The sequence below is a fragment of the Quercus suber genome, unplaced genomic scaffold, assembly GCF_002906115.3.
Source record: "Quercus suber isolate HL8 unplaced genomic scaffold, Cork oak 2.0 scaffold_44, whole genome shotgun sequence".
Taxonomy (NCBI): domain Eukaryota; kingdom Viridiplantae; phylum Streptophyta; class Magnoliopsida; order Fagales; family Fagaceae; genus Quercus; species Quercus suber.
The window spans coordinates 1,317,889-1,332,414 of NW_027069509.1; the positions used below are offsets into that span (position 1 = coordinate 1,317,889).

Consider the following 14,526-nt stretch of genomic DNA (forward strand, 5'->3'; position numbering starts at 1 on the left):
AATTGTCCCTCTTGACATCTAATTTACCAAAATTTGTTAAATTAATATTAAAAATGTTGTGTATTAACTTACCCTTTCCAAAATTATTTTATTTTATAATTAATATTCATTGTTTTAAATTTTTAATTAAAGTGTATTTTAAAATATTAAGTGTGAATTTTATTTATTATTATTTTTTCTTTTTTCAACTAGTTACAAAGAGATTTGTCGTTGCAAGAGTTTTGGTATTTTGTTTATTTTACATTTTTATTCTAAATTTATTTTTTTATTGATTATAGTTAAATTTTGTAAAAATATTCTTATAAAAATTTAGAATGATTCATTACTAATATAAACAAAATGAGATATAAATTTTTTTCAAATTTCAAAGGAAAGAAATATTTTTTCCCCTTCCAAATTTGGAGTGAGATATCATTATTCTAAATTTCAAGAAAAATGGATGTAATTACGAAAAGTAGCTTTAAAAAGCCAACATAAATCCTATCTAACTATCCAATATCTTCTAAAAACAATAAAATATCTTTAAGAAAGGCGGTTTAATGCACTTTCTGAAGACGGTTCATTTATTATTTCTTTTCCTATAAATCAATACGTGGAATTTGAATTTGATTTTCCGGTCAAATACTTACCTGGGAAGGAATGGAATTACAGTTAGAGCGTAACTGACACGTCTCTCTATTCCAACTCTTCCAATCTTCTTTTTGATTTATACCTATTTGGATACTTTTCTTTTTCTCTATAACAAGCACCAAGTAAAGTTCCAAACAGTCCCTTCCGTTGCTTCTCTTCGGTTTCAGCTTAGACCCAGATAACTTTTTACAGTGCAAAACAAAAACAAAAACAAAAAAAAAAAAGTTTAATTCCGATCTGGGTTCTCAAAAAAAAATCGAAAATTTTCATAAAAATAAGAGCTTTAAGTTATCAAAATTGAGGGTTTTTTTTTTTTTTTTTTAATTAAAAAAACTGTATTTATTGCAATCTGAATTATATATTTGTTGGGGTTTTGAGGAAAACCGCAAATAAATAGTTTTTCTTGATCTGGGTTGTTCTTATTTTGAGTTTTTGGATGAGGGAGATGGGGAAAAAGCTTGGACTTTTGGCGTGGGTTTGGTTTATGCTATGTGGGTTTTGTGTGGGAAGGTTTGTGGTAGAGAAGAACAGCTTGAAAGTGACTTCACCAACCTCTCTGAGCGGTGTCCATGAATGTGCAATTGGGAATTTTGGGGTTCCTCAGTATGGAGGAACCATGGTTGGTACTGTGGTTTACCCCAAAGCCAATCATAAGGCATGCAATGACTTCGATATCTCCTTCAAGTCCAAGCCTGGAGGCCTACCCACCTTTCTCCTAGCCGATCGAGGAGGTCAGTTTTTTTTTTTTTTTTTTTTAAGTGTCTTTTAATTGATCATATGCTTTAAAGTTTCAGTTTTATTTTCAGTTTAATTCTTGGTTACCCTTTTAATTATAAGCTTTGAAGAATTTATGTTTTTTTGTGATAGTTTATGGTTGTGATTATGTTATTTATGGCATGATGACAAAGCAGATTGAGTCTATCTATCGTGTATGTATGTATTGAATAATTTTTGTCACTATCACGATTTTAATGTAAATATGTTTTAGTTGCTTATCAGGGCTTATTCTTTCTTCATCAATATTTTATTGTCCTTTGACTGGGTTCTATTTAAGGAAGTTTCTAATAGATTGTAGGAGTTCTCTTTTATTTGAATTGAAGTACTGGGTACCAAGTTTTGAATTTTTGCTATTGAGTTTTGCTTCATTGTATATCCATGCAAATAAATACTTATTCCTCCTTCAGTGAATTGTGATGACATGAACTCTCTCCAAGGGCTGTGGCTAAATCGAATGGCAACTTACATAATTTTTGTATTTTGTTTCCTGTCTTCTTTTGAATGTAAGTTTTCATCTATGACTTTGATGTGCTGCCAGATTGTTACTTCACCTTGAAGGCATGGAATGCACAGAAAGCTGGAGCAGCAGCTATTCTTGTTGCGGATGACAAGGTGGAGCCATTAATTACCATGGACACTCCTGAAGAAGAAAATGCTAAAGCTGAGTATCTACAGAACATTACCATTCCTTCAGCCCTTATAAGCAAATCCTTGGGGGATAGCATTAGAAAAGCTCTATCCAGTGGAGAGATGGTTAACTTAAATCTTGATTGGACTGAGGCTCTTCCACATCCCGATGAGCGGGTTGAGTATGAGTTTTGGACAAACAGCAATGACGAATGTGGACCAAAGTGTGACAGCCAGATTGACTTTGTCAAAAAATTTAAAGGAGCAGCTCAGATACTGGAGAAGAAAGGGTACACTCAGTTCACCCCACATTATATAACTTGGTATTGCCCAGAAGCTTTTATTTTTAGCAAACAGTGCAAGTCTCAGTGCATCAATCATGGGAGGTACTGTGCTCCAGATCCTGAGCAAGATTTTAATAGAGGATATGATGGGAAGGATGTTGTGGTTCAAAATCTACGCCAAGCATGCTTTTTTAAGGTGGCCAATGAAAGTGGAAAGCCATGGCTTTGGTGGGATTATGTGACAGATTTTGCAATCCGTTGCCCAATGAAAGAGAAGAAGTATAATGAAGAATGCTCAAATCAAGTTATTAAATCCCTTGGTAGGTTGAAGACTCCGTGTGAATGTTTGCATTTTGACATACTGATGCATATTTCCTTTGTATTCTATGCATAAAAGATTGTGACAAAAATTTTCAGATATTTAATGAGATCCTTAGATGTGCCCCTTTTGCATTGGATATTGTCACGTCACCTTAAACACACATTTTAAAAGTTCTAATTTGTCTCTGGAATTTTTGTAATTTTACCAAAATTTTATTCAGGGTTTCTTGCCTCTATGTTTCAATTCTAATTGGGCTGGAACGCTTCCCATTGACATATTTTGAATGGATGATTTATATGATATTCTGTGAATTTGGTGTCATCCACAATGTTGCAATCATTCTAGTGCCAGTTCTTATTATTTTATTTCTTTTATTCTATTTAATTTTTAAATCAGCCAATAACTTATTGATATCAACCTGTTAGTCTTTGTTTTAGCTACAACGTTATTTTTCTTATATCATCTTTTAAGCTTTTGTCCATGACTGGAAACACCATGATTTTGGATATTTCTGCTTGAATGAAATATCTCAGAATGTCATTTAAGTTATTTAATTCTGTAGGGCGCCTGGAAACACAATTACTTAGTTATTGAGTCATTGGTTTTTTATGCTTTTTTTAATTTACTAGGTAGTAGCAGATGAGAGCAACCTTATCTTATAGACCAAAGGATAGTAAACTGAGGTTCTTTATGTTTCTTGCTATGTACTTTGACAGATATTGACCTCAAGAAAATAGAAAATTGTGTTGGAGACCCTTCGGCAGATGTGAACAACCCAGTTCTTAAAGCTGAACAGGATGCACAGGTAAACTCCTAGAAGACTTAACAGTTCATGGTGCTTATATAACCTGTCTCTTCAATTTTTCATTGTGTGTTATGTTTTTTCTCATCTTGCTCTTGTAAAATTCTAATTTCAGATTGGCAAAGGCACCCGTGGAGATGTTACTATATTGCCAACTCTTGTAATAAATAACAGACAGTATAGAGGTTTGAGGAAGCTCATTACAGATCTTATTATCTGTTCAAGTGCATGAATCTGCCCTGCAATCTTTATTTTTATTATAATAATGGTTTCAGGTAAGCTGGACAAGGAAGCAGTTCTCAAGGCCATCTGTGCAGGATTTGAGGAGACCACAGAGCCTGCCATTTGTTTGAGCGAAGGTCTTTAACTATCCTTGATATGTTTGTTTGTGTGCGTGTGCGTGTGGCCTTTTAAATAAAGAGCAATTGCTGTGGCATCACTTTATACTACAAAAATCAAGACAAGTGAATTCTAAGGAACCCTTGTCCATGTGATATGTATTCTATGATCTCAATTACTCTTGTCCATCTGATATTTATTGTCCTCCTATGGTTTGTTCCTTGTAGATATAGAAACAAATGAGTGTTTGCACAACAATGGTGGCTGCTGGCAAGACAAGGCTGCTAACGTAACTGCATGCAAGGTATGTCCATTGGCTTAACATTTTTTTGTATGTTATTATGAGAAAAATATTAAAAACTTTTTACTTCATTTATTTCACTGTTTCCTTGCTTCTTATGTGAGGCCTGCTATTTTGTAGGATACTTTCCGGGGAAGAGTATGTGAATGCCCTGTTGTGCAAGGTGTAAAGTTTGTTGGTGACGGTTATACTCATTGTCAAGGTAATAATTTTCTCTTCATAGGGTGCTAGTTTAGTTTCGAGATAAAGCTGATAAAAAAAAATTATATAACCCACATTGAAAGCTATTCGGTAGTTAATGAGTAATGTAGGTTCCAGTAACTATAATTCTGTCACTATGGAAAGGGACCAACAAACTAGGAGTTTTTCATAGGTGGGCCTACTAACTTGCTTAATACCAGTGTCTTCCTTAAGTGATACTGTGAATGCAAATATGACCCTTTCTATGTGGTACGTGTACTCAAGGATTACACTCAAAGCACACACATTGGGTACCTTAAACAAACTTGTCTGTGAACATCTCTAACATGATACTTCTGAAAAACAACTTTTTGTTTGCCATGATCTTGGATGGTTTTAACTTTTAGAGTAACTTTTTTGTTGCATGGCCAATGAAAATGTTTTGGACTGTGCTGATAATAATAGAGCCCTTAACAAGACGCAATTACCTACTTGGAAAATGGGGCATTATGGTATTTCATTCTTTTCATGGCCAGAGTGGGGCCAGGAGGGTTGTAAATCTTATTTGGATTCCTCTTACATATAGGAAGTAGAAGTATATAGAGATCAATATGGCAATGTTCATTAATGAAAAAACCTGCTATTCAATATTTTTACTTACCTGTTTCAGTTTTATTTATGCCATGATTCTGCTTTGTTTAACAGCTACAGGGGCTTTACGTTGTGAAATCAATAATGGAGGTTGTTGGAAGAAAACTCATGATGGCAAGACTTACTCAGCTTGTGCTGTATGTTGTTGAACTTTAAATCAGTTAGTGATTCATATTTTTATATCTTGCTTTATCTTATTGTTCATGATCAAACTGGATTTCTGATGATTGAGCAGGATGACTCAAAAGATTGCAAGTGTCCATTAGGATTCAAGGGTGACGGAATCAACACCTGTGACGGTATTGTTACCCTTGATCTCTTCAATTAATAGAATCAGACATCATATCCATTATAAAGTGGATGAAGTGGGCTTATTAAAATGTCACATTATTTAGAGGCTCCTTCAGCCCATTATCATAAAATTTCCATCTGAACCTTAAGGGCCAGACAGCGTCATACATGGTTACAAAACTAAACATTTATTGCAGAATATACTACTTTATAGAGCATATTAATGATAGACCTTACATAGAAAGACAATTTATGTCAATTTTGGTTCTTATCTCCTGATATGTAGTATTTCATCTCCTGATATTTTTGTACTTTATATATGGTTTCTAAGCCCACAATCAAAGGCCTTTTGTAGGCCAGGAGGAATGGGGTAGTAGCTACAACTAAGTCGTAGGCTTACACGTGCTTTCATTTTATTTCATGTACCAACGAGGACTTTATGTTGATTCACCATACATGTTTCTTTGCTGTGTCCTTGCTCCAGATGTTGATGAATGCAAAGAGAAAATAGCCTGCCAGTGCCCAGAATGCAAATGCAAGAATACATGGGGCAGTTATGAGTGCAGTTGTAGTGGTGGTTTATTGTACATGCAAGAACATGACACATGTATAAGTAAGTAACCTGAAAGTGCTTGTTTTGGTTATATTTTGATGCAATACACATAGGCAAGTTCTTTATATTTTCACTATCCACTGATGCAAATCTATTTTTTTGCTGTATTACCAAATAACAAAATTTGCATCTAGACACCAATTATGAATTTACAAGTACGAACTTGTAGAAAATGCTAGGTAAACATCCTTTTTAAAATAATCATTTATTTGATTTGGTTGTCATAACTCCATGGCTGTTGGGATTTGAGATTGATTCTGTTATTTCTTTGCCAGTCTGAGTTTGATCATCCTATGTTATAGAACACTTGATTACTAATTTCTATTTAATGCAATTTGCCATTTGTTTTCATCTGCTAAGTTTTCTGTTGGAAAATTTTAGGTAAAGATGGGAAGACAGAGGTGAGTTGGAGCTTTATTTGGATTATTATTCTCGGCTTGGCTGCTGCTGGGGTTGGGGGATATGCAATTTACAAGTACAGAATTCGGGTATGTTTGCTGTTGCATAAAATTGTAGATACATTATTAAGTTCATTGGAATAGGCCTTGATTCAGAATGGATTAAGATATATATATATATATATATAATAAACTCAAATCTATTAGCATATTTTCTCATGTCTGCATGTGAAGAAGAACCTGAAGTTGTATGATCTAATAAGAAAATAATAAAAAGAGATTACTGTAAGATGCTAGGAGTGATTTGGGACACTGTTAGGTCAGTCAACGTCCTTGATACCAACAAGAGTGACCAGAAGGAACATAGCAAAAGGGAAAAAGAAGAAATTAGAATGAGGGAAATCAAGAGAGAGAGATTTGAAAGGGGAACTTAATGTAGACTTTAGTTTACAATTGTAATTTTGAGCTATACGGATTAGTGAGTTGAAAAATCCAAAGAAAAACTTAGCAAAGTGTAAATATGCAAAAGCTTGAAGTGTGTGAATGTAAATTTGTCAGCATCAGTCCTGATAGATCTAATTTGCATCATAAGATTTAACTTATTGATGGACTTGACTTGTTTACTAATACAAATTCTGTTTTTGTAAATTACTTTATACAGAGATACATGGATTCTGAGATACGGGCAATCATGGCGCAGTACATGCCATTGGATAATCAAGGAGAGATACCTAATCACGTTTCCCACGGGAATGTATGAAAGGTGGAGAGATGTTGATAGGTGCAACTCGGATGATTAGAGGATTACAAATCACCAAATTCTAAGTTGCATTTGCACACCAACCACATTTTATTGATTAGTAGGGGATTGTACCGTTTTCAACCTGTGGCTAGCAACAGCTTTTTTCTTCTTTTTTATAAATCTAGCAACAGCTTTGATAGTCAGACTTTCTATGTTTATTTTGAGAGTTGGAAGTTTGTCCTTTCATTCTGTTCTTATCAATGTAAATCTGTAGCCTAATTGATGCATATATTTCCCAACTTATCAAGGGTGCAATTTTGCTCAGGATGGAAGCAAGTATGACAGTTTCAAGTATTTGTTGTAGTTCTATTCTCACTGTAGGTTCAAATTCCAATGTACTGGTTCCCACCTGGGTTGATGACTTCCCTTTATTTTTTTGCTTGATACCCGATATTGCAAGAACAGTAACTCGTAAGATGTAAACAGAAATCTTGTTGTAGGAGGAGCTCCGGAGATTTATGAGGCCTCCAGTGTCATTTAACTAGATGATGTTCAAATAACGTGGCATTACCTACACTGTTAGATAAAATATTGTATCACCCTGTGCCCAAAAAAAGCATGAATTGGAGATCTTCAAAATAATGAATACGCATCCATGTGGTGCAGGCATTAGGCAATCCTATTAGTCTTATTTTGTTTTCATGGAATAATTGATGATGTGATAAAGTGTAAGGAACTAAGAAGTAAAACTATGCGTTAATTTCTAGAAACAAATACACTCAAATGTGTAAATTATCGTGGAATAAAAAAGGGATCAACAATCTGATAAGGACCACCAGCAAAGAATTCTGCATTACCGTAATGAACATAGGTTGTCAAAAAGATAAGGTAAAAGACGAAGAAAATCAAATCACTTTGTAGCATCTCCCAAACTGAACAGAGCCCGGACACCACATTATAGTAACATCTATATTATTTCCTAATAAATAGATAAAATATAAAACTACAACTGAATCCAACGAGAGACCAGATTCTCTTCTGCCTCAGGCAAGCATTCTTCAACCTCAATGAACAATAACGCCTCAGATCTTAATTGGTGTGTCCTCCTGAAGCTGTTGTAGTTCAGTAAAACTTGTATCCTGTAGCATATGGAGATGTTAATTTGCTTTTCTTCAAACAGGAGCCATATGTCTGGGTAAAAAGGCTTAAAGTCAGAATTTAAACTGTAAATCTTGATCCAGCTTGGAAATTCCTGCTACTATTAGTAGCAAATAAAAAATTGATTAAGAAAGGTAGTTATTTATTTGAATGAGACCAATCATACAGTTTGTGCTCCTCTACGGAGAAAAAATCCATCACTCACTAACCATAGATGAAACAGAAAGACTAAACATTGAACAAATCAACTAACCTTACACAAATGAACTAATTTTCCGTCTGGTTTTCCAAATTTGAGCCTCTGTGCCTTTTACGATCCAGTATGATTTTATAGATAAAGAATACTACCACTGCACCGCTGCATGGGAAAAGGAGGTTGCGCATGAGTGAAAATCATGCAAAAGTATCTAAAATTTATCTCAGGATGCATAATTCATTTAAGCTCTCTCACATAAAAAAGGTGCGGGTACAAGTTTTCCTGTGTGTGTGTGTGTGTGTCTGTGCAAGCCCCACAGAGAGAGAGAGAGAGAGTAAAAGGAAGCAGGAGGCAGAAGAAAGTAGACAATATAAAGCTCCTCTAGCAGGAGCTCAACTGACCAGATTACGGCCATCAACCAACACACAGCAGCTTGAGGAGGAAGATTAGGAGTTCTCAGAAAGGAACTTGGATTAATTAAATAAAACCATGTAAGACAAAAGAATGACCAAATGAAGCACTGTATAGTTGAACAAGATCTTTTCTTTTAATAAGTGCACTGTATAGTTGAAACAAGATAGTTGAAGCATAATCTGCAGCTTTACAGAGGAGCCTCAACTAGCCCAATAGGAACCATAGGAAACCATACATTGCCAAAAGCATCCACCTCGTATGATTTATCAACTCAATTAAACTCATCAAAAGCTTTTTCGTTTTTACTTGGGGTTAGCCACACAACTCATCTCCCACCATTCTCATCTTATCTTGCACCATTATTCGTAATAAAAGACAGAACATCTTGGGCCATACTATAATCCAAGATGCTTCTCTTCAGGCTTGCCTAACCATGAGTTGTAATGCAAAGATTAGATGGGAATGGCTGGCAAGCAAGCCAAGCTATATATAGTTTTTGCCTGACTGGTGACATGTTTTAGACAGACAAGGATTCCCATGGTGTCATTCAACTACATCACTATTATGCAGAATAATGAGTCAAACAGCGTCAATAAAGTCCAGTTCCAGCACTTAAGAAACTGATAATAAATTATTGGTATAACAGAATAAGAAACTTCTCATCTTCTTTTTTCCCAAATAATTTAGAAACTGATGAAGATCAAGATTTAATGCCATCCACCAAAGACCAGGGTGCTTTTTCCTCCAAAGAAAGAAGGAAACGAAAAACATAAAAGTCATAAGAATAATAAGAACCTGAAGACTGTTGAAACGAAGCTCAGAAATGATGGAGCCTGCAAGCAGAAAAACCAGGAACAATAGTAATCAGAGGCTGGAAAAATTAATTGAAAATAACAGCTAAATGAAGAATCTATTACCTGAGACAGCTGGCTTAACTCCCGCAAAAATATTATACTTGCAATTGCTGCAGGCCCAACATTCCATTTAGAAATAATTTCATAAGAGGCATAATATATGAAGTTCAAACTAAAACAATAAACAAGAAATAAGCCGAAATTCCAGCTTCAAATGCCAGTTCAAACTTCAAAACAAAACGGACGCATTGAACATCTGAAATCAAACTACAAATAAACTTTAACATCTGAAATCAAAAGGAATAACATACCGCATCTATATCGCATGATAATATAACGGTGCCAACAGACCTTTTATCCTTTTTTTAGTTCTTTTGGTCATTATAATAATCTAAAGTTAAAAAAAATCCTCTATTGCTCTTCAAATTTGGCCAATAATACACTTATTTATTAGCTATCCAAAAAAAAAAAAAAAACATATTTATTAATAAGAACCAGAACATAACAGACTGAACCAGATTGCCAGATTTACACCCAAAAGGCCAAACCCTATATGTAATTAAATCATTAAGGTCAGGGATTATGCATGGGAGATGGGCTTATCTTGACCGTTAAATCAGGCTATGAGTCCATTTTTTATTTTAGAACTCCACCCATTCTACAAATCTATCACAAAAAAGAAATTCACTGTAAAACATGAAATTTTAAGCAGATTTATCCTTTGCCTTCTCCTTGCAACATAATACCAATCAACTCTTAAGATTGGAATGCAACTCCAACAATATTTATTGAATTTCTGTTGCATATGTTCACTTAGTCAAATGGAGGTGGGATGACTTGGGTTATGGCATATAGAACTTGTAAAGGTCCAAACTCCCAAGCCCAACAAAAGAGAATAAAGCCACCAAGGCAGGTTACCCTAAAAAAAAAATCATTGCCCCCAAGATTTTCCTGGCCATGCTTTTCACATTGATTAAATGAAAAGAAAGGAAAGCATTATTTATCACATAACATATAACAGGCATATACCAGACATAAACAATTAAGAGCAAAGTGAACGAGGTATTCCAAAACATGTGGGATATATTCTGATCACTAAAACAAGCAAGATGATCATAAAGCCAATTATGACATAAGAGCAAGCGGTGCAGACGCTAAATTTAAATAAACTAACCTGCCTGTCCTTTCAAGGCTAGAGGAAATGATTCTCCTTTTTTATATGATTTTAAACTTGAAACGCTCAAGGCCAAAAGAGTGCCACCAAGGATAACACCAAATCTAATGGCAGCAATGTTTCCTGTTAGCATGAAGGAAAGAAAGCCACCAACAGAAAGGAGCAGACCTGCAAAGCATTAGCAGCATCATGACAAGATTGAACTGAAGCATAATAAAAGCACTTGATATCATTGGACATCATCGTCTGCTTAATTCTTATACAAGCCTAAAAGTATATTAAAACATAGCATAGTTCCAACAAAGCCATATAGCAACATAAAATTTTGCATCACAGTACGCATGTTTAGTGCCATTTCTCCTCACTACTGCATCTATACCCAAACTGACGCAACCGAGTCCCCAAATGAAGTGCAACAATAAAGCATCAAATTGCAAGATTTTGTAAACAACACTCTCATACATTACACGTACCATAGGGAATCCCAACGCGGAAGTCATGAACTCTAGAAATTTCTTTCAGATCTTCAGTTGGCATATTAAATGTCTCCACTATATCTTTGACTGGTTCAGGGGAGTTCTCAGCAGCTGTGGAGATATACACTTTGCCTTCTTCACTAATTTCCTTTGCTATATCAAGCAAATCATCTCTTGCCTTGTCTGTCTGTATTTTCAACTGTTCTGAAGTTTCTTTTAGGATGATTACTGCTTTCTTAGAGTATAACTCGTATGCTTCTTGCGAAACACTTTGCATCTTCAAGGCTTGTTCTTTGAAAGATTCTAGAAGTTCTTTCCAAACTTCTTGTGAATCTTCAGCTCCCAAATTATGATCATCTTTCCCCTTCTCCACTTCAATTTCTTGACTCTTCTATAGAAATTATTATTTATAAAAATAATAATAATAAAATAAAATAAAATAAACACCATTAGGATACCCTTGAAATAGATCAAGCAAGAAGAAAATTTTGAATATACTCGCTAAAGAGCATGCATGTGACAACAAAACAAAAAATAAAAATAAAAATACATAAGCCCTACTTGATGCCACACCTTACATAAGCCATAAGATATTGCCTTTCTTCACAACATCATAATTTCTTTTCCTTTTAATCAAAAATGGATGAGTTTATTAATAATACCATGCTTCGGCAACAAACAAAAATTCCATTACTATGTAACAATGAAGCTTTCTTACAAGCTCAACAAGCAAAACTGAGATGACACATCCCATTGTCGAATTCGTCACAATCATTTGTATATCACCAATAGCAATAATAGAATCCTTTTTTTTTTTCAGGGGCTCAGACGAACCTAAACACCAACACCTCTAATTAAATTACACACTATAAAACACAGCTTCAACATAAGAACCAACAGGTCCATCAAGCCTCAATCAAACATAATTCCTGTAACAAAGCCAAAGAAAAAAGCACCCCACTAAGTATTTTCACCTAAGAAGTAACCCCAAAAAAAAAAAAAAAAAAAACTCTAGCTTTGCCATGTTCAATAATAGGCATCCCCATTTGATTTCTATGGATAAAACAAAAAACTTTAGCATGAACTGAATAACAAAGCTTGAATTCAATCACCCATTTCAAAACCCAACACCAAAATCACAAGCAAAAAACGAAACTAAACTAAAACTAACATAATTCCCACAACAAAGCCAAAGAACAAGCACCCCATTAAGTATTTTCACCTAAGAAGTAACAAAAAAAAAAACTCTAGCTTTGCCATGTTCAATAATAGATAGCATCCCCATTTGATTTCTCAGAATAAAACAAAAAACTTTAGCATGCAAAGCTCGAAGTCAATCACCCAATTCAAAACCCAACATAAAAAATAATATTAAAAAAAATTGAACTAAAATTAACATATTTTCTATACCCACAAGAAATTTAAACAAAACAAAAAGAAACACACTTCAAAAAAAAAAAAAAAAAATTTTGGCTTTACCGAATCCTCGTGTGAAGCAGAGGAAGCTACAATGAATCTGCGAGGTGGGTTCCGAGAAAGAAAACGAGAGGAAACCCCATTGGAAGAAACGGAAACAGGTTTGGGCAAAAGAGAGAGCTTGTAATTGTAATTGTAGGTGCGAGTGCGAGGCCTGAGGAGTGAATCGAAGCGTGAAGACTGTACCAACGAAGACTTCGTCGACCTGTAGCTAGGGTTAGGGTTTAAGAACGAAATCGACTCCATTGTACCACTCTTTTTTCCTTTCTCTTCTCTTCTATTCTCGGACCAATACACAAACACAGAGTCTAGAGAGAGAGAGAGAGAGAGAGAGAGTTTTTGAAAGAGAGGCGAAGCTGACGAGGGGTTTAGTTTAGTTTTAGTACCGGAGAGAGTTAGCTGAAGGAAATTTTTTTTTTTTTTCTATTTTATATTTGTTTATGAAATTCATTTTCAACCATGAGACATGTCCCATAAAATAAAATAAAATAAAATAAAAAATAATTAATATATATATATATATATATATAAAAACAATGAGACATGAGTCATGGTGGTATGGCTCTCTCTTGTCATGAATTTAATTTATCGGTTTTTGGTGTTGGCGGAATTAGAATTCTAGGTATTTTATTAGATGAAAAAAAAATTATCATTAAGTTGAAATATATATTTGTCCCCTTAAGATTATATAAGGTCATAAATTATTTTTTACTCATGATCTTATACTTAAAAAAAAAAAAAAATACATTATTCACTTTTTAAGTCATGTTGTTTTTTATTTGTCCATTTACATTTTAAAATTTTTATTTTGACTTTTTATATTTAATTACATTTTTATTTTGGTTATGGCGTTCATTTTTATTAGTAATTTAATCCAATCTTTAAGTGTTATTTATGGTTATCTATTTCATGAAAATATATCTTTAAAAATATTAAAAATATTGAAATTTTCATCATTGTAAAAAAAAAAAAACAGATTATTAATAATCAAATTATTAACAGAAATGAATGGCAATGTTATTATGAAAATGAAATAAAAAATAAATTGCCAAAAATGAAACATTTTGAAATGTAGATGACTAAAATAGAAACAACCCCAAATTAGTATACTTTAGTCAACTTTATAAGAAATAAAACAAACATTTTTTTTGTTTATTATGTGTGTTTACTTCTTTTTAAAATGGAGATGTGTGTAATTTATTTTTAATTGTTGTTCAATATAAAATGCAATTATTACTATGGATTAAAATTGTAAGTTGTTGATATGACAAAAATTGTTTGCATATCATGTGATTAAGTGCTTGAGATCATATGATTAAATTTGCCTAATAAAATAAAAAATAAGGTTTGATTTGTCACATTGATTGATTATTCAAATGAAAGGTTCAAAAACCAAAATGACACTTTAATTGTTGATATTTTCAAAAATAATTTTTTAAAACTTATGGTAATTGCAAATTTTTTCTCTAAATTATGATGCAATTACAATGTCTCTTTTTTTCTTTTTCATTTTTTTTTTTTTTTTTTTGTGAATGAATTACAATGTCTCTTGAACTTCAAAATTGATAAACATTTCCTCTCAATTATTGATAACAACTATGTTAGCTATTGTCATAATATAAAATTAGTAGTTAGTTGAAATGTGAACCAATGTACTCAATCAAAATTCTGAATTTTAAAATGCCTAGGAATAGGATGGGAGAACCGTATCATGCTTTGGTGACACGTAATCAAATATACAATTTTGTTTTGTGCGAGCCCCACTGAATCTTGTAAAGTGGTGGCACTGATACGGTCCATTGCTTCTCTGTGGGCCAGTCT

General features: G+C 33.6%; 2 protein-coding genes across 4 annotated transcripts; one reads left to right on the top strand and one right to left on the bottom strand.

Moving 5' to 3' along the window:
* The first annotated feature begins 642 nt into the window (after window positions 1-642).
* On the top strand, window positions 643-7,320 carry LOC112010340 (vacuolar-sorting receptor 1). The gene is made up of 12 exons (XM_024042685.2): window positions 643-1,361; window positions 1,946-2,638; window positions 3,357-3,445; window positions 3,558-3,627; window positions 3,718-3,801; window positions 4,009-4,085; window positions 4,203-4,284; window positions 4,968-5,050; window positions 5,149-5,212; window positions 5,689-5,817; window positions 6,199-6,305; window positions 6,877-7,320. The coding sequence occupies exons 1-12, from the start codon at window positions 1,067-1,069 to the stop codon at window positions 6,973-6,975; spliced, it is 1,872 nt and encodes a 623-aa protein (XP_023898453.1). The 5' UTR covers window positions 643-1,066; the 3' UTR covers window positions 6,976-7,320.
* A 421-nt stretch (window positions 7,321-7,741) lies between these two features.
* Window positions 7,742-13,089, bottom strand: LOC112010341 (protein FATTY ACID EXPORT 3, chloroplastic). Of its 3 annotated transcripts, none has more exons than XM_024042691.2 (7): window positions 12,709-13,089; window positions 11,227-11,617; window positions 10,754-10,921; window positions 9,643-9,689; window positions 9,521-9,558; window positions 8,369-8,473; window positions 7,742-8,096 (listed from the first exon to the last, which is right to left on the bottom strand). In XM_024042691.2, exons 1-6 carry the CDS (start codon window positions 12,949-12,951, stop codon window positions 8,383-8,385), a joined length of 978 nt encoding a protein of 325 aa, XP_023898459.1. In that variant the 5' UTR covers window positions 12,952-13,089; the 3' UTR covers window positions 7,742-8,096; window positions 8,369-8,382. The 3 variants fall into 3 exon arrangements, with proteins under 3 accessions (XP_023898459.1, XP_023898458.1, XP_023898457.1); XM_024042690.2 differs by having other exon boundaries at window positions 7,742-8,148; window positions 11,227-11,620; window positions 12,709-13,088; XM_024042689.2 differs by having other exon boundaries at window positions 11,227-11,620; window positions 12,709-13,087.
* Between the last annotated feature and the right edge of the window lie 1,437 nt (window positions 13,090-14,526).